We start from the raw sequence: 19,131 nt of genomic DNA on the forward strand, positions 1-19,131 counted from the left end.
ACAAGTATCATTTGGTTTATCTGTTTATCCATAATGCCTTCTTCTCCTTTCCCTCTACCTGGTAGACTCCTCATCCTTTCAAAATGCAACTCAAAATGTCAACTTTTTAATAACGCCTTCCTGACCCTGCAAATTCTGGACTCAATACGCTGCATGAATTTCCATGGAAAGGACTGTGCTCTTCTTTACGACTTCTCTTATGTCTGGAAATAATGATTTTTGTTTGTTTGTTTTAAGGAAGAAGTCTGTTTATTTGATACCTGCTCCCAGACCTTTCAAACAATAGATCTCTCATCACCAAACTTAAGTTGTTTGGGGTTTTAAATTAATCATTTTGCTATAGCAATCCACTAACAATTCAAATATTGCTTGTATTGCTTATCAGTATCTACATCGAAGTAAACTTAGTCTTTTTTTTTTTTGAGATGGAGTCTCACTCTGTTGCCCAGGCTGGAGTGCAATGGTACGATCTCAGCTCACTGCAACCTCTGCCTCCCAGGTTCAAGTGGTTCTCCTGCCTCAGCCTCCCAAATAGCTGGGATGACAGGTGCCCGCCACCACACCCAGCTAATTTTTGTATTTTAGTAGAGACAGTGTTTTGCCATGTTGGCCAGGCTGGACTTGAACTCCTGACATCAGGTGATCCACCACTTCAGCCTCCCAAAGTACTGGAATTACAGGCATGAGCCACCGCACCTGGCCAAGCTTAGTCTTGTAATCTTGGAAATGATCATATTATTTTCCTAAATGATGAAGTAAAGGTATCTTTTATATTACTCAAAGGGAAAAAAAGACCTGTGGCTTCTGTTGTTTTTAACCTGTCAAAATCTTGTCTGTTTGATAAATTTTGTATTTAATTCTGGTGAGGAATAAACTAAATTCAGATACATAAGTTCAGATTCCCACCCACCCCTCCAATCACTCACTTTTTATTTAATGTCTAACAGGAGCTGGCATTACAGCCCAAAGATGATATTGTAGACCGAGCAAAAATGGAAGATACCCTGAAGAGGAGGTTTTTCTATGATCAAGCTTTTGCTATTTATGGAGGTAAGGGATTAACGACAAAAAGAACTGTTGTGTTGTTAGTGGCTCTAATATTATACTTAAATCGAGAACATGGCTTGCCTGTTGGTATCTGCTTATATCAGGCCACAAAGCAGGGGATAGATGTTTTGCTTTTGTTTGCTTGGAGTCACCATTTGGTGTAATACCTGTTATTTTTCTCCACTGTATTTATTCTTGGAGAGCACTATTTTCCATTAGGATGTAGGGAATTGTTGGAGGCCCATGTATGCATTTGATGTGTCTGTGTACTCATGTACTCTTTTTAAAATGCAATGTGACTGAGGAGCTACAGAGAGCCATTATAGTACTGGCCAACTATACTGTGACCCTTCACACAGGGGCAGTGATAAAACAGTCCTTAGTTTATTCTTTATGGTCATCTGCCAGGAGAAAGCATTCGTCCCAGGGATGTAGATCAATCACTCTGAATGCCATATGAAGGTATATAGGCAAATGCAATTCACTGATGAAATGTAAAACTGTATTTTTCATAGTCAGTAGATTATTACAACAACGTTAGACATATAGTACTTTGCCACTGAAAGTTGACTTGAGTTTGGCTAAGCAGATCTGTAAATGTTTACCCTTTTGAGGTTAAATAGTGCCTCAAATACCCAGGAATAAAGTAGAGAATTGGATGCTAAAATTATAGCTCATTGTTATCAGATGTTGTGAGAAATTATTTTCTAATTTTTATGGCAGAAAACTATAATCTGTTTTTTCATTCTGTTTCTTGTATAAGGGGAACTTTTGTTGTAGATTTTGGGCTAGTCCTGCTTGAAATTAGGGAATAAATAGGAAATTAGTAAATGGTGTAAGAGCTTTTTTATTTTACTTCCATCAGCTAGCTGAAAGTAAGGCTCTTCAGTATTGAGGGATTTGCATTGTTGACTTGAATACACTTTTAGGGAGTATGTGAAGTCTTGTAGGTATCAGTTTCTCATGTCTCCTTGCCTTCATTTGTTCAGAGTAACAAAGTAAAGTACATGTTTTCCTCTCATATTCTATAGGTGTTAGTGGTCTGTATGACTTTGGGCCAGTTGGCTGTGCTTTGAAGAACAATATTATTCAGACCTGGAGGCAGCACTTTATCCAAGAGGAACAGATCCTGGAGATCGATTGCACCATGCTCACCCCTGAGCCAGTTTTAAAGTGAGATCCTACTTTGGAGTGGGGGGAATCCTACTTTAAATAAAACAACTTATTAAATTATTTAATATGCTCATCTAAATAACTTCCTGATTATAAAGAACTACTCATGTTCATGTAGAAAATCTGGAAAATCTGGAAAAACAAAGAAACATATACCTTCTGCTCACAGATAGCCATGTTAAGATGATTGTGTTTGTCCTTCCAATCTGTTTTTTCTGTATGTCCCTATGTATTTCAGTGTTAGCAGTACACTGCTTATTTTCATGTAATATAGATTAATACATACTCATGTCATTAACTATTCATCTAAAGCATTTTTAATGACAGCATAGTATTGTTTTATGGAAGTACCATAATATGTTAGTTTGTGCCATATTGAAAGCATTAAGGTGTTTCTCATTTTTGACTGCACTGAATATCTTGATAGATGGATTTTTGGGTGTATCCTTGATTATTTCCTTAATACAAGTTTTTAGAAGTTCTGAGCAAAGGTATATTTGTAGAGATTTTCAATTAAATACTATTTGTATTGAAGTTTCAATGCAGAAACTTAGATTATTCCTACCAACATTATTGAAAGTAGGGCAGAATTTTTTTTTTTTTGAGACGGAGTCTCGCTCTGTCGCCCAGGCTGGAGTGCAGTGGCTTGATCTCGGCTCACTGCAAGCTCCACCTGCCGGGTTCACGCCATTCTCCTGCCTCAGCCTCCCAAGTAGCTGGGACTACAGGCATCCGCCACCACGTCTGGCCAATTTTTTTTGTATTTTTATTAGAGACGGGGTTTTACTGTGTTAGCCGGGGTGGTCTTGATCTCCTGACCTAGTGATCCGCCCGCCTCGGCCTCCCAAAGTAGGGCAGAATTTCAGAATGTGAAACTCAAAGAGGAATTCTTGCCATTTTGTAACTCGTCATTATTCATTTAAGGTTGCCTGGTGGAGAGCTGATTTTTACTATTGGCATTCGTTAGGTTCTCTTAATAATTTCAGCCAGTTAAGATGAGGAATTCTGGATGATGGCTCTATAAGATCAAGACTACCTATCCTTTTAGCTTCTTGTTCCACCAATAGGAACTTTGTAGAGATAATACCAATGTCAGTACAGGTTTCAGTGGCAGGAACCACTTTCTTAAGGTTCAATGTCTATACTGAACTGCCATGAATTTTTAACTAGTCAAATTCCCAATGATTTTGACCTTTGTTTAGATCACTAATAATAATGGCATAGGCATGGATTAATTGATCCTGAAGAATAGTACAGACTTTATGACAACTTGTAGAAAAGAATTGTCTTTTTATTGTGTAGTTAATGTGTTTTTTCTTATGGGAAGGAAGAATGTGGGAGAGGGTGAAAAATAGATTTGAGGAAGAATTTTCTCTGGCATACATTACCATCTGTCATGGATACATCATTACTATAGATGTGGGAGCTTCCATCTTTGAGATACACAGATATAAACACTGATGGGGAATTATGTTATAAGGTAATATCTAGGTGTAATTTGTACGAGAATGACGAATTGAGTTGGCGTTTGTTAATTTAGGACCTCTGGCCATGTAGACAAATTTGCTGACTTCATGGTGAAAGATGTAAAAAATGGAGAATGTTTTCGTGCTGACCATCTATTAAAAGGTGAGGTTCTTCATCTCCTTCAGGTAGGATTGATCAAAATAAAAGGTTTAAACTTTCTCTCAGATGTTCTCCATTAAATGTTTTATTGAGGCATAACATTCAAAGAGTAAAGTGCACAGATCTTAAGTATATAAATCAAGTCCCTTATTTTTTAAAAAAGTTTTGTGTAGATTAATTAGTTATATACAGATGATTTTTCTAATTAGCAAATGAATCAAGACAATACCATGACTACTGCTGTAAAATCAACCATGGGATTCATGTAAATTAAGAACTTTATCCATGGATTTACTTTTTAATTGTCCAGCATTGAAACTGAAAAGTGCATTGTCCTTTTTCCCGTTGATTATCATATGTCAACACTGTTCTTACAGCTCATTTACAGAAATTGATGTCTGATAAGAAGTGTTCTGTCGAAAAGAAATCAGAGATGGAAAGTGTTTTGGCCCAGGTGAGTACTCTAGAGATGTTATCAGAGTAACCTAGGTGGTCGCTGTCCTTCTTCCAGTGTTTAATGATTGTTGCATTTCCCATTATGCTGACCCTGGCCACACTGTAAAGAAGCAGAGGTTAATTCTGTCCTTTATAGCATCTCTTTTTTTGCAGTTTTATTTTCTTCTCTCTTTTGTGACTAACCCTTTATTTCAGCCAAAACTAACAAGTCAGCGTAAATAGGCATTAAATTTGTCTGTCCTTGGAAACTGCTTTTCTGGATGTGTTAGCTAAAACCACAGGAGTGACTGATGATGGATAGTGTTCAGCACTGGTGTAGAGATTTCAGGGCAGATAACTTGATGAGCACTTTCTCACTAGCTGTTTGATCTGCCTCTGCTTGGACCCTGATTTTGTGCTGTTATTCTTAGAACCTCATCAGCAGGTCCCTACTTTTCTGTCCTTGCTTTTCTCAGTTTGCCTGTAGTTCTAAAGTTTTATAATTTGTATATTTAAGCTGACAAATTTTAAATAAGACAACAAAGAGACCACAGAGATAATTTATTCTGACCTTTTGCCAATTGCAGGAATACTTTCTATATTAGAAGTAGTTCTTATCCTTTTTTTGAGTCACAGACCACCCTAAGAATATGATCAAAACTGCACGTCTCCCTGGGAAGATGCATGTGCTCAGGTATATATGTTGCTGGTGTCTCACCTCATCTATCGGCTGTTCCATTTAGGCAAAGTACGTTTCTCCAACACCATGTTTACTCATGAGGTCTACTGAGGCTCGCTTCTTAAATTTTATTTACTTCCTTGGGTAAAAAAAAAACAAACAAAAAACCAGTACAGTGATTAAACCTATTTTCTTTACACCGATCTCTGTCTCTCTCTGTGTCTGAATATAGAACTCCCTAATTTGTTGTTTTTTTCTCATGGGAATTACTGGATACTTTTCCACTGTTCTAATTTTTTTTTTTAGCATGCTTATTTTTCTCTGTGATAGTTAACTTTCCAACATAGCTAAAATAATTTCTCCTTCATTTACATTGAAAACTCTCTTAATTTGGCTGTTGAATCATCTGCTAATTTATTTTGATCCTTGTGGAGTATAATTTTATCCCTTGCTTGAAGCTCATTGTTTTAGTACAGTTACTGATGGTTTAGAAAATTATTTCTTATATTTTGATGCTGTTGAAGCCACACATTCATCTCATTTTCTTTTCCAAAGGCATGCCCTTTATTAGAAAAATGGAAAGTACCTCTAAGTATCCCTAAAATTTTCCATTCAGAATTTTAGATTTACTGAGGTTTTGTGTATATATATGTTTTTGACCTTAACAGTATCATTCATTTCCAAGTACGTTGTCAGAGTTGGGAAGTAACTAGTTGATTTGACAAGTCAATTTATTGTTTGAGCATTGGCCTTCTCTTTTATTTCGGATCCGTGTTCTAGGAAAGCAATTTGTTTTTTGATTTGCCATATCAGATATATGTACAGCTGTCAATATAATCTTCAATGAAAAGTTAGGGACCCATGGGAAATGGTGTAGCACTCAGAAATGGCCCTGGTGGATTCACTGGCTGAAAGCCCATCTGTTGCTTAAGCACAGAATAGCGTTTTCTGCACCTTAGTGTCTGACTCCTTTTCAGCTTTATGAAGCACGATTGTTTCTTTAAAGGTCCTGATTCACCTTCTGTGGTAGGAAGACCTCTACTCCTATTATGTGGATTTAACAGCTCAGAACGAATTCTTTTGTTTCTCGTCTCTGTTTTTGCTGGCCTATCTCTGGATGTTCCAGTTTTAAAAATCATTTTTAACTTGTTTATGAAAAATTCAAAACATACAAAATTTTATATGTTAAATAAAAACGTAATAAACAATTATGTACCTATCCCCGTGCTTCACTGTTAAATTTTTTTGTATCTATTCCCCTCTCACTTTACTGACTTCTTTCCCCTAATTTTTTGTGTGTGGTAGGGTGGGGACAGAGTCCCACTCTGTAGCACAGGCTGGAGTGCAGGGGCATGAACTTGATTCACTGCAGCCACGACCTCCTGAGCTCAAGCGATCCTCCTGTCTGGACCTCCCAAAGGGCTAGGATTACAGATGTGAGCCATGGTGCCCAGCCTGAATTTTTTTGAAGCAGATCTCAAACATTATTTTATTATACCTGTAAATTTTTCATTATCTATCTCTAAAAGAGAAAAATCCTTTAAAAATAAAGGCTTTTTAAATGATTTAAAAAATCCTTTATAAAATAAAGGCTGTCTTAAATATTTCCAGTTTTTAAAATTTGAATTGGGATCCAGATAAAGTCTGTACTTTGTGATTGGTTGATATGTTTCTTAAATCTCTTCCAATCTATATGGCCTTCCTTCATTCCCTTTTTTTCCCAGCATTTTCATTAAAATTTTTTTCAAGAAGCTGAGTCATTTGTTCCTTATTGTTTTCTACTGGAATTTGGTCTGGATTTGGCTAATTATGTTATTGTAGTGAGGTTACACATGTTCATCTTTTTCTGTATTAGATTTAGAGGCTTGACCAGGTATTTTTGGCAAGACATTTGATTAAGTGGTGTTATGGCCTCCTGTCCAGAGGTACATAGTACCTGGTCAGCTCTTCTGTGGGCTGTGGCCATTGATGTCCATTGTTTAGGTGCATTAACTGATGAGGGGGTTTCAAAATGGTGATTTTTATCATTCTGTTATATATATATATTTTTAGCTAGACTATTTCTGTATGGAAAAACTTTTTCTATCAACTATTTGATTTCTCTGAGACACCATTTATAAAGAAAAGTGAGAAAAAGTGCTTAATCCATTCTCCCACCCATTGTCTTTTTTAACCTGTTTTCCATTAGTTGGTTCCCTAACATCCTTCAGAAATTCACGAGTTCCTGCCTGCCTTTTCCTTTTTTCCTCCTACTGTTGTGAACTTTAGATTCAAATATTTGATATTCAGTCAGTTGCATTTATCTTATTGATGGTTAAATTGTCCAGTCTTTGGTGACTAGGAGTTCTCTGCTGAGTCCTTTTGACACAGCCCTAGTAGTCTCTGAAAACTTCCTTTAATATGACAAGATATTGCCATCTCATCTTGTACATTTCCTGTCCCAGACTTGGAATCAGACATTTCTCCAAGGAGCCCTGGTACTTACTAGTGGGGATGGTATTGATCACTAATTATAGACCTTGTCAGTGATCTGAGCTAGGAAATTGGTATTTTTTAAAAGATAAAATTTTCGTGAGTTAATGTAGATACTTAATAGTTTACTTAAAGTTAGGTTTATGGGGTTTTTACTATGTTAATCTTAAATCTCTCTCCTTCATGTAAACCTCACCAAAAATCCCACTTCTCAGTAACAAAACATAACTATTGACATGCCTTATCGCCCACTGTATACGTTAACAGTCTCAGAATGACAGTACCCACACCACCATCGGCAATATAAATGTTGAAAACAGTTAAAAACATTTTTATTCTTTTCTTTAGGGATATGCCAGCAGTGTGTAGTCTTACAGTCTGATAACTGTATTTAAAGTCACTTGGAGTCATTCTCTCTCTGTGGTTATGTCATCAGCTAGATATGCAGTTAGTGCCTGTATTTCATTTTATTTTCAGTATTCAGGGTTTCATTTTTAAAAAGTTGTATTATAATCATATAGCACAATAGCAAAGACTTGGAACCAATCCAAATGTCCATCAGTGATAGACTAGATTAAGAAAATGTGGCACATATATACCATGGAATACTATACAGCCATAAAAAGGATGAATTCACGTCCTTTGCAGGGATATGGATGAAGCTGGAAGCCATCATTCTCAGCAAACTATCACAAGGACAGAAAACCAAACACTGCATGTTCTCACGCATAGGTGGGAATTGAACAATGAGAACACTTGGACACAGGGTGGGGGACATCACACACCTGTCAGGGGGTGGGGTGGTGGGGGAGGGATAGCATTAGGAGAAATACCTAATGTGAATGACGAGTTGATGGGTGCAGCAAACCAACATGGCACATGTATACCTATGTATCAAACCTGCACGTTGTGCACATGTACCCTAGAACTTAAAGTATAATTTAAAAAAATTAAAATTTGTTTTATAATCATATAAAGCATTTTTTATACCTCTAAAGGCAAATCTAAAAAACAAGGTATATTTAAGTAGTCTACTATCTCTCTTCCCTTCACCTTCCCTGCTTCCTGAGGAGTTTTTAACTTGAAACAACTGCCTTTTTTAAAAAAAATAGAATATAAACAAAGACATAGATACTTGTATGCCCCCCTTTCTAAATAAATGGTTGCATTCCATATACACTTTTCTCCATGGTGGTTTTCTTCACATAACAAAATATTTCAGAGATTGGTCCCTCATAGTATATAGAGATTGCCTCCTTCCATTTTATAGCTACATAATTCTGCATTGTGTGGATATATTTTATATAACCAGTTGTCCACTGCTGGACATTTGGGTTATTTCCCATCTTTAACGTTACAGATAGTGCTGCATCGAATAATCTTGTGCTTATATATTTTCATGTTTTTGCTATTGTGTCTTTGGGATAGATGCCTGGAAATGGGATTGCTGGGTCAAAGGATACATACAAATGTAATTTTGTCAGATATTGCCAGATTCCCTTTCCCAGGGGTTTTGATTTCTATCTATATTGGTGGAATCTTTTTCCTCCTGATTTCTTTTTAAATTATGCCTTTTATTGGAAAACACTATATATTCTTGAATTACCTGGGAGATAGATGTTCCTCAGGCTCTTTGACTTTCTGCTGTAGTAGGACCAGCTTATATTTACGGTACCCATGTCTTGAAGGTCACTGGAACAGTTTCCTCATTGATCCAGCCTCTTGGGTAATTGTATAATGTTATTTTGTGGATTCCCCCTAGAAATTCTGTAGAAATAGAGTCTAGAAGGCTTAGTGTTTTAAATCGCGTGTTCAAACCTGGAACATGTGGTTAGTGTGAGTGAGTTGCCTTTTTATGGAGTGGAAATACCATTGGATTTATGAGGGGAGAAAACATAATTGCTCTTTATCGAGTAGGTATTATGTACCAGGTCCTGCCTGTGCTAAGTACTTTACATGTTTTTAATCTTCATAATAGTCTTACATAGTGAGGTAGATGCTGTTCTCCCCTGTTCTTAGAGAGGTTACATAAGACTTAATCTGTAGTCACACAACCCATAAGTGGCATAGAGTTGGGAGATACACCCAGGTCTTTCTGAACTCAAAGCTTCAGTTCTTATGGCCATTAATTGATTTATTGAATTACTTTGTTTCTATTAGGAGACTTTTAAGTTTTAAATATTGCTTACTATTAGATGGTTTGTCATAGCCACTTGAAATTCTTGAATTGGAGGTCATACATCATTTTACAGGATTTGGCATTGATGATCAATGTATAGAATGTGCAATACACTGGAAAATGCTGAGGTTAATAAGATACAGCTTCTATCTTCTAGGAGCTTAATATCTTAGCTCCTAAGGGAAAGTTCAATGCACATTTAATTACTCAATTGAGGAGAGGGTGGTGGCTATTAATAGTATATTTGCTTGACTAGATCTTTAAAATACAGAGAAATGCAGAAATGCACCTTAAGTGTGTTCAGAGTAGTAAAATTCAGCTTTGTAAACTTATTTATGTAATTTCAGATTCTTGCCAACTAATAACTGTTATAATTGAATAAGAGGTATTTTGCTTTATCTTTCATTTTGAAACAGTGACTATATGAGTTTTAGGTCCCAGAAAGATATTTTGTTTCTCTCTTGATAAATGGAAAGTGTGTAAATTGGTTATGGGCTTTTTATTTTTATTTTTATTTATTTATTTATTTTGAGACGGAGTCTCAGTTGCCCAGGCTGGAGTGCAGCGGCGTGATCTCGGCTCACTGCAAGCTCCGCCTCCTGGGTTCACCCCATTCTCCTGCCTCAGCCTCCCGAGTAGCTGGGACTACAGGTGCCCGCCACCACGCCTGGCTAATTTTTTTTTTTTTTTTTTGTACTTTTAGTAGAGATGGGATTTCACTGTGTTAGCCAGGATGGTCTTGATCTCCTGACCTCATGATCCACCCGTCTTGGCCTCCCAAAGTGCTAGGATTACAGCTGTGAGCCACAGCACCCGGCTGGTTATGGTTTTAATGTGGGTGTCCTGAAGGTTAGGTTAATTGTGATGTTCCTGAATTTTGTGTGAGTTGTAACAGTGGATTGCTAGGGTTTTATATAATACTTTATATCTTATGCCTTGTTTTCTTTGTCTTTTACACTAATTTCTTTATATGTCCTTTAGCTTGATAACTATGGACAGCAAGAACTTACGGATCTTTTTGTGAACTATAATGTAAAATCTCCCATTACTGGAAATGACCTATCCCCTCCAGTATCTTTTAACTTAATGTTCAAGACTTTCATTGGGCCTGGAGGAAACATGCCTGGGTGTGTATCACTTATTGTTTACCTGTTTATGTAATGAAGTTTTTAAAATTGCTTATAGTAAAAGGTAAATATCAATGTTATGAAGGAAAAAACTTTTAAAAAGTGATATACAGAACTACAGATGACTATATTATGGAGAAATAATGGCAGATATAAGTCTTACTTTAAAAAAGTTCTTTCTGAATATAATTTCTGTTTTGGTATATATGTATTTTTTTTTGCCATAAAATAGATATAAAATCTCTGATTACTGTATCTTCTAGTTATAGCTGCATAGGGCAGAAGGGACAGTTGAAGAATGGTTTTGAAAGCCATTGAACTTATTGCTGAAGGATACTTTAGAAACCATTTAGTTTAGCCTGACACTGTCCAGTGGAACTTTCTGCAGTGATGGAAATGTTCTGTAATCTGTGTCGTCCAGTGTGATTAGCTACCAGCCACATTTGGCTCTTGAGCACTCGTAATGGGTCAAGTTCTTCTGAGGCACTGAATTTTAAAATTTATTTCATCTTAATTGAAATTTAAATAGACATGTGACTCTTGGCCTACCATATTGGACAGCATAGGTGTAGCCTGTTGATTTGAAAGATGTGGTTTTCACGGATAAAGAATATCTGGTTAGTTTACAGTATGATTCAGAATTGGAATCTCTATCTTCTGATTCCTTGTCCACTGTTTAACAGACTTAGCCAATGTTCCCTTTCATAGCTTTAGATATTTTTCTTATGTTACGGTAAGAGAGTAGGTTTTTGCTACATGAGCTAGATAGATCATGTTTCCCAGAGGAGGGACTGAAGAATAAGAAAAATTAATTGTGACAAAATGTGTCACAGTTAATTATTCTAATGAGACATCAGGTTGATTTGGAATATTTCATGGAAAGAGGCCGGTGGCAAGCCTTTCATTTTGGCCATATGTACAGAGAGTCATAAAACGAGACACAACCCGTGACCCAGACGTTCCATTTCTGGGAACTGATCTAAGGAAATAATTCAGAAGGAAAGGAAACTATACTTAAAAGCAGTATGTAAACTAAAAGTAGAAATAACCTATTCAGTAATTTGAGAGTGGTTAAACAAATTATAGTAAAGTGGATTAGTTTAGTATAATATTCTGCCACTATTAATGTGAGAAATTTGTGCTATTATTTAGAAAATGGAAAAGTATAAAATAAATAATACATAATTTTATACATAGTAACTGTAAATATGCACATAAACTTTACTTACATTTGGATTAAATCTGGAAAGGGCCATAAAAATCAAAAGAGTTCGTCTGTTAAGTAAGAAGAGAGTACAATTTTAGGGTTTTTACCCCTTGGTTTTAAAGTTATTTTAGTAAAATACTTATTTTGAAGTAGGCCATTGGGAGCACTTCCTTAGTGGATGTTTTGCACAGGATATTTCCTAGGAAATTGAGAGGGCAGTGGCTTTAATAGTGTATTTGCTTGACTATATCTTTAAAATACAGAGAAATGTGCAAGCCTCTGGTTGAAAATATAAAATACTGCAGAGAATAAAATGATTTGAAAAACATTGAAAATTACCTGGCTTGGTGAGGTGATAGTTAGTGATAAGTGAGTGCTGATGTTAAATGTGAGCCCATACTGATTTCTTTTTAGCCCCTCAGTTAAGTTTTAATATGTGGGTTAACAGGGCTAAACATAGGCGTAGGTATTATTTTCCAGAGGATCTAAGATGGTCATCTGCCTTCATGTACATGATGACTTAGAAAACATCAGGTGGCACTATGGGAGAGGTGGTGTTTTTTTTTGTTTGTTTGTTTTTTGAGATGGAGTTTCACTCTTGTTGCCCAGGCTGGAGTGCAATGGTGTGATCTCAGCTAACTGCAGCCTCTGCCTCCCGGGTTCAAGCGATTCTCCTGCCTCAGCCTCCTGAGTAGCTGGGATTACAGGCATGTGCCACCACGCCTGGCTAATTTTGTATTTTTAGTAGAGTCGGGGTTTCTCCATGTTGGTCAGGCTGATCTTGACTCCCAACCTCAGGTGATCCGCCCACCTCAGCCTTCCAAAGTGCTGGGATTACAGGTGTGAGCAACTGCGCCTGGCCTGAGGTGGTGTTTTTAAATTATTTTTATTTCTGCTTTTTGAGAAATGGGGTTTTGACTCACTGATGTAATTAAATGAAATGGCATTGCCAACAGTAGTATTGCCACACTAATTAATACATATTCTAATACTTGCTATGAAAATGTTTGATACTGAGGAAAATGTTTCTAAAACTTCATTTTAGGGCCTGTACAACTTTGTCATGAAAATGGTATATTTAGGACTTTTAGGATTTGTATCTAGAATTTCAGGATTGTTGGAAAACATAATTTCTTTCTTTGTAACAGACTGATTTACTTAAATTTATAGGTACTTGAGACCAGAAACTGCACAGGGAATTTTCTTGAATTTCAAACGACTTTTGGAATTCAACCAAGGAAAGTTGCCTTTTGCTGCTGCCCAGATTGGAAATTCTTTTAGAAATGAGATCTCCCCTCGATCTGGACTGATCAGAGTCAGGTACTGCTCAGGTTACTCTTACAAATTAGTGAATGACCTTGGCATTGCATTGAAAATGAAAGCTTGCTATATTGAAACAATTCTGCTTCATAATCCTGATTATGAATTTATTTTTGTCTTCTCCAAAAATCATGTTTTACATTTGGAATCCTCTAAATGTAATCTCCAGGATGATAGGCAGTTTTGAGTGACAAAAGTGAACTTGAAGGGAAAGGAAGGAGGATGGAGAATATCTTAAATCTCACCTGCTCCAAAATTACCTTTTTCCTTGTTCATCATATATTTCGAGGATGGTAGTATCTTGATTGTCTAAACCAAGGCATTCCTGGCAATGGTGATGTGTATGAAAGTGTGGAGTGGGGATAGGGTGAAAGTTATGACAGGAGGATTGTTCTAGGTGTCTAGGGCAGACAACATTGGTAAAGTTGGGGTGAGGATGTATCAGTAACCCACCGGTGTTCTGGACACAACCTCCGTCCAGGTATTTGGGGGCCTGTATGACAGAAAGGCCAGCAAGCAAGCTTACCCTCATGACTCGTATTCACTCACTTGCCTCTATTCAATTAGCCTACTTTTGTCTGATCTATCCAGGGTTGTGTGGGAAGGCATATTGGAGCTGGTGATTTCCACATTTCTTTAGAAATTTATTATGACTTAGCTGTTTTTATGACTTAAGCTTTTTGTGATTTCTATACATGTTATTCCTGGTACCATCTCTCAGTGTAATACATTCCATATAAAATATGAACTGTAGCTCAACATAACTTTCTAAGGCCCCAAAGTGTTTTCCCAGCCCCAGCACCCACCCATTTCCTGTGTCCTCTTCTTGCTCACTGTAATTACAGACTTGAGTCATAACATAGCCCAGGCACTGACTCTGAATCAAAGCATCCACAGCACCTGCCTCATCTTGTGAGTTCCCATGATGCCACCTGGGAGAAGATGCCTACGTTCTGTGCAAATTGTATCTCTAGGCCCTTCAGGCTTATAGTTTAGGAAGGAGGGACTTACAGAGGAAAGAATGTGCACAACTTAGAGGAAGTGGGGGGAAGGACCCCTCTGGGCTTTCATGTAAAAAGAGGAGGTCATCAGAAACTTTAGCCAGGTATGATAGCAATGAAAAATTTGTCAGATTTGAGTCTTCATTTTATTTCCCAGTGTCTGAGTGTTTTTTGTTTGTTTGTTTGTTTTTGACCGTTTCAATATCTAGCAAGCATGCCTTCCCAAACTGAGGAAGCTGTGTAAGACTGACCTTGTCTAAAGCCAGTGTTACGAAGAGGGTTTACACAGAGTAGCTATGGGAAGATTATTGAGAAGGACTGAGAAGTAAGGCAGTGTCTGGGGCCTGTGCAGTAAAAAAGTGGTGGGTAGGGAAACCAGCTTGGAACTTGGGAGTGATCCCAGGGGTTAACTGGTGGAAAGGCTCTGGGGTTTCTCAACAGTATATTCTTTGGTCATTTTCACTTCAAAGTGTTGTGTCTGAATTCTGGCTAGTTTTGTTATGTCCCTTGCAAGTTCCTGACCAGAAGTCCACTAATTTTTTCATGAGTCAGCATCCTCCTGGCTTTTGTTCCATTGTAGGACATGTAGTGTTCTGATTCTTCTTGATGGCAGAGTTCTCTGGTGATTAATCTTTGCATAGCTGTATTTCCTTTTGTTAGTTTAGGGGTATTAGATTGTTCATATGAAGACTTTCTAAAATTTTATTTTATTTTGATTGACTTGTCTGTCTTCCTAGCCTGTGTATATTTTAGTTCTCTACAGTTTCAGGTACAGTCTCTGAACTCAGATACAGTTACTCAGAATTCTGATGATTCCTGCCTCCTATCTATGAGCTGAGATTATTGATGAGTAAATTTTGTATGATTTATGATTTCAAGTCACACAGTGTGGTGCTTTGATATGCTTAAACATTGTGAAATGATTACCACAGTCAAGCTAATTAACATAATTATCACCTCACATAGTAACTTTTTTTTTTTTTTTAGTGGTGAGCTCTACTTAAGATCTACTCTTTGAGCAGATTTCAGGTATACAGTGAATCATTAACTATAGACACTGTGCTGAGATTTGTGACGGAACAGATGGAAAGACTTTGGCAGCAGCCTTTTGGAGATTCTAAACAGGGCCCTTAATTTATCCTGTCCCGCATTGTAGATGTTCAGTTGCTGTCAGCCCATTTACAAGCTATGTGAGAACAAACATCATGTTTGTTTCTCTCACATTTATATGGGCGCAGAAGATGTTTCCTAGTTGTTGAAAGACAGCTAAAACATAGGTGCTGCAGGACCAAATAAGAGACACTATTAAAAAATAAAATTTAAAAATTAAACCTCTTTTGCAGTATATTTCATGTATTTTTAGGATCCATTTAAGCAATTTTACATTTCTTGTAAAACATCTGAGATAATCATGGAAGTACACCAGAAAATGTGATTTTTCTTGAAAGAAGAGAGATTGATTTTGACTCATAAAATTAACTTGAAACACTTTCCCCCCAAATAGCTACTAAATTGCATTCAGAGAAATCTCTTTGGGAAACCATTACAGTGTGCACTTCATCGTTAGGTAATTAGCTTGATGTTAGCTTGTTCAATTCATGCCTTATGTCCTTTGCCTTGAATAACACTTTATTTAAGAAACTCTTACTCCAAAGAAACCAGCTGTATGATGCCATTATCAGTCATTTACTTTTTTGTAGCAGTAAAGAAGAAGAAATCAAACTGCTGTGAAAACTAAAGAACCATTTCATTTCGCTTTTAATTTCCCATTCTTTGAATGGGATGAAGAACTTCATTTAGTGTATACTTATAAAGACTTGCTAATGCATTAAGGAAAACCATTTTATCTGGATGTCACTATTCAATATCTTATTTCTTATTTTGCATGTGCTATTTGCGTATGTTTTCCTAATTTAAAAAACTGTATTAATCTGCCTTTAACAAGTTATTTTCAGTTAAAACTAATAATCTTTTTGAATGTAGCTGGAGGGAAGGAATTAATACTTCAGAGAAGTTAGATCATGTTTATTTTAAATAGTGAGTAATAAAATTTTCATTAATGTGTTTAAAAATAACAACCTTCACATGTACCCCATACATTTGTAGAAATATAATACATCAAAAAAATAAAAATAACAACTACCCAGACAAATTTAATTCAGAATTTTTTTAGCCATTCCCTTAGGAAACCAACTTTCTGTTTAGTAAAAAAGATGACTGTAGTATGGAGCCTTTATCACTAGAATGCAGTTGAAAATAGGGGCCTTATTTACTGTTTGTTTTATTATTATTATTTTTTGTAGTTAAATATGCAGATATATTACTTATGTTTTTGCTTTCAGAGAATTCACAATGGCAGAAATTGAGCACTTTGTCGATCCCAGTGAGAAAGACCACCCCAAGTTCCAAAATGTGGCAGACCTTCACCTTTATTTGTATTCAGCAAAAGCCCAGGTCAGCGGACAGTCTGCTCGGAAAATGCGCCTGGGAGATGCTGTTGAACAGGTAGGATTCTGGAGGTAACTTAACTTAGATTGTGCCTGTTCAGGGTTTGCAGTAATTAGCAAATTCTATGTGTTCTGGGTGACAAAGTATTTTATTTTGGCGGTCATTTGCTTTTTATACAGTACTTGGTTTTGTAAAGAATTTATTATACAGTATTATTATAGTAAGAGAAAAATCACCTGAACATCTCAATTTGTGGGCCTTGGGGCTAGCATGAAAAACAAATGTTTAGCAGAGCACTTGGAAAATAGATCTTGGTTTGATTGTGCCTCACCAATCTGACTCTCAACAGTATGTACTACTTTGGGGGAGACAGAATTGGACCCACAGAGAGCAAGCCCTCTGGGTTTCAAACTCTTCTGTATTCATAGCAGTGGAATAAAGCCTTGCATCTAAGCACTTTGTAAATATTTGCCTGGAGAAGTGAGTGCCTGAAAACTTGCCAACAGTAGCTGCTGTCCACTAGTGGAATGAGTTGCCTCGCGGAGCAGTGAGCTTCCTGGCCCTGAAAATATTCCTGGCAAGATTGGTCGTTAGCTTGTCAGCCACTTTGCGGAGAAGACCTCTGTAGTGTATGGAGATGGGGCTAGATGTTTTCTAAGGTCCTTCCAAACACTAAAATGATTATATGTACTCTATGGGGTTCACAAATTTCAGTGGGTAAGGATACATTAAAATCCCCTCAACATGTCTCATTACTTTGGTTAATTCAGAAGGGAATGTCTTTGCCATTCTTTTTTTTTTTTTTTTTTTTGAGACGGAGTCTCGCTCTGTGGCCCAGGCTGGAGTGCAGTGGCTGGATCTCAGCTCACTGCAAACTCTGTCTCCCAGGTTTATGCCATTCTCCTGCCTCAGCCTCCCGAGTAGCTGGGACTACAGGTGCCCGCCGCCTCGCCTGGCTAGTTTTTTGTATTTTTTAGTAGAGACAGGGTTTCACCGTGTTAGCCAGGATGGTCTCGATCTCCTGACCTCGTGATCCGCCCGTCTCGGCCTCCCAAAGTGCTGGGATTATAGGCTTGAGCCACCGCGCCCGGCCGTCTTTGCTATTCTTTAGTGTCATTATGAATATTGTTTTTAGTACTGTAGATTTAGAAGGTATGAGGTACTGGGCTGAATTTTTGCTGACCCACTAAGTATGTTGGACAGATTTTGAATAACTCCATTATCATCATCTTGACATTAACCCATTAAAAAATAACCAAGATCTCATTCTGAGTATTTGAAATTGTTTTGAAAGCAAGATAGAATAGTTTGCGTTGGGTTTCAAATATTTTTCAGTAGGAGTCAATGGAAAATGGTATCTTGGCTTTCAAATTAATGTGTGTTTTCTTTTCTTCCTCCATGCTTGCTTTCTTACTGGTTGATTTAGGGTGTGATTAATAACACAGTATTAGGCTATTTCATTGGCCGCATCTACCTCTACCTCACGAAGGTTGGAATATCTCCAGATAAACTCCGCTTTCGGCAGCACATGGAGAATGAGATGGCCCATTACGCCTGTGACTGTTGGGATGCAGAATCCAAAACATCCTACGTAAGTGGAGTGCTGTTTACCATGTGGTTTTCACATTGTTAACTTAGGAGCCCAAAAATGGATTTTTGTGCACTTTATGCCACAGAGGAACAAAGGGAAAAGAAAAGAGATCTTTTCCTGAGCAAAATGGAAAAAGCAGTTGCCTCCTGCCTTTTTATGTGTCCTAAGGAGCCCGTTGTAGTCTTAGACAGCTGAGAGAGAGAGTTAGTTGATGATGGGACAGTGCTGATGTGTACACTAGCTGTACAGTGTATTGGCAGCATTACTGGCAATATCCTGGAGTGGATCTAAGACACATTGGCCTCTCCTTCCTGGCAAGAATCCCAGCAAACATTGGAAATGGTGGAGAGGTTGAGTAAAGAAAGTCATAGTGCTCTTAGCTCAATGAGCTATGTGGTAGCTTTGGGGAATATACTAGTTGATTCTGATCTCTTGCTTAAGTATTACCTTTCTCAAATGTTATGTATTTAACTCACAATTCACAGATGATCTCGAGGTACCCTGCTGCCCCTGTGCCCTGTCACCCCTCCAGCCTCCACCACCAAACATGAACATCAGTACTGAAGCTGAGGGACGAAAGGCATTTGCGTATAGGAGATGCTGTCTATACTGGTGGCAGGAGGAAATGTGGCATCTAAAACAAGGCTGAGAGTCTTTTGGCATTTCCCTTCTTGGGTGTTAGAGAGGCTTCCTCACCTGCATAGAAAGAGACTTTATTCTAGTCCAGGGTCATTTGTTCCACTGCACCCTTGGTTCAGTTTTCACTCTTTATTTATTTATTTATTTATTTATTTATTGAGACAGAGTCTTGCTCTGTCGCCCAGGC

At 37.4% G+C, this 19,131-nt stretch overlaps 1 protein-coding gene across 2 annotated transcripts in view; it reads left to right on the forward strand.

The window, feature by feature from the left end:
- The window catches only part of GARS1 (glycyl-tRNA synthetase 1), a 40,101-nt gene that overhangs the window by 4,279 nt on the left and 16,691 nt on the right, over window positions 1-19,131 (forward strand). For both annotated transcript variants that reach the window (XM_003896144.5, XM_021935927.2), the window contains 8 exons: window positions 948-1,050; window positions 2,079-2,220; window positions 3,761-3,849; window positions 4,224-4,300; window positions 10,593-10,738; window positions 13,116-13,265; window positions 16,609-16,771; window positions 18,141-18,305. In XM_003896144.5, coding sequence (XP_003896193.2) covers window positions 948-1,050; window positions 2,079-2,220; window positions 3,761-3,849; window positions 4,224-4,300; window positions 10,593-10,738; window positions 13,116-13,265; window positions 16,609-16,771; window positions 18,141-18,305 — 1,035 coding nt within the window. The remainder of the gene's footprint in view (window positions 1-947; window positions 1,051-2,078; window positions 2,221-3,760; window positions 3,850-4,223; window positions 4,301-10,592; window positions 10,739-13,115; window positions 13,266-16,608; window positions 16,772-18,140; window positions 18,306-19,131) is intronic.

Source organism: Papio anubis, chromosome 4 (genome assembly GCF_008728515.1).
Source record: "Papio anubis isolate 15944 chromosome 4, Panubis1.0, whole genome shotgun sequence".
NCBI lineage: Eukaryota > Metazoa > Chordata > Mammalia > Primates > Cercopithecidae > Papio > Papio anubis.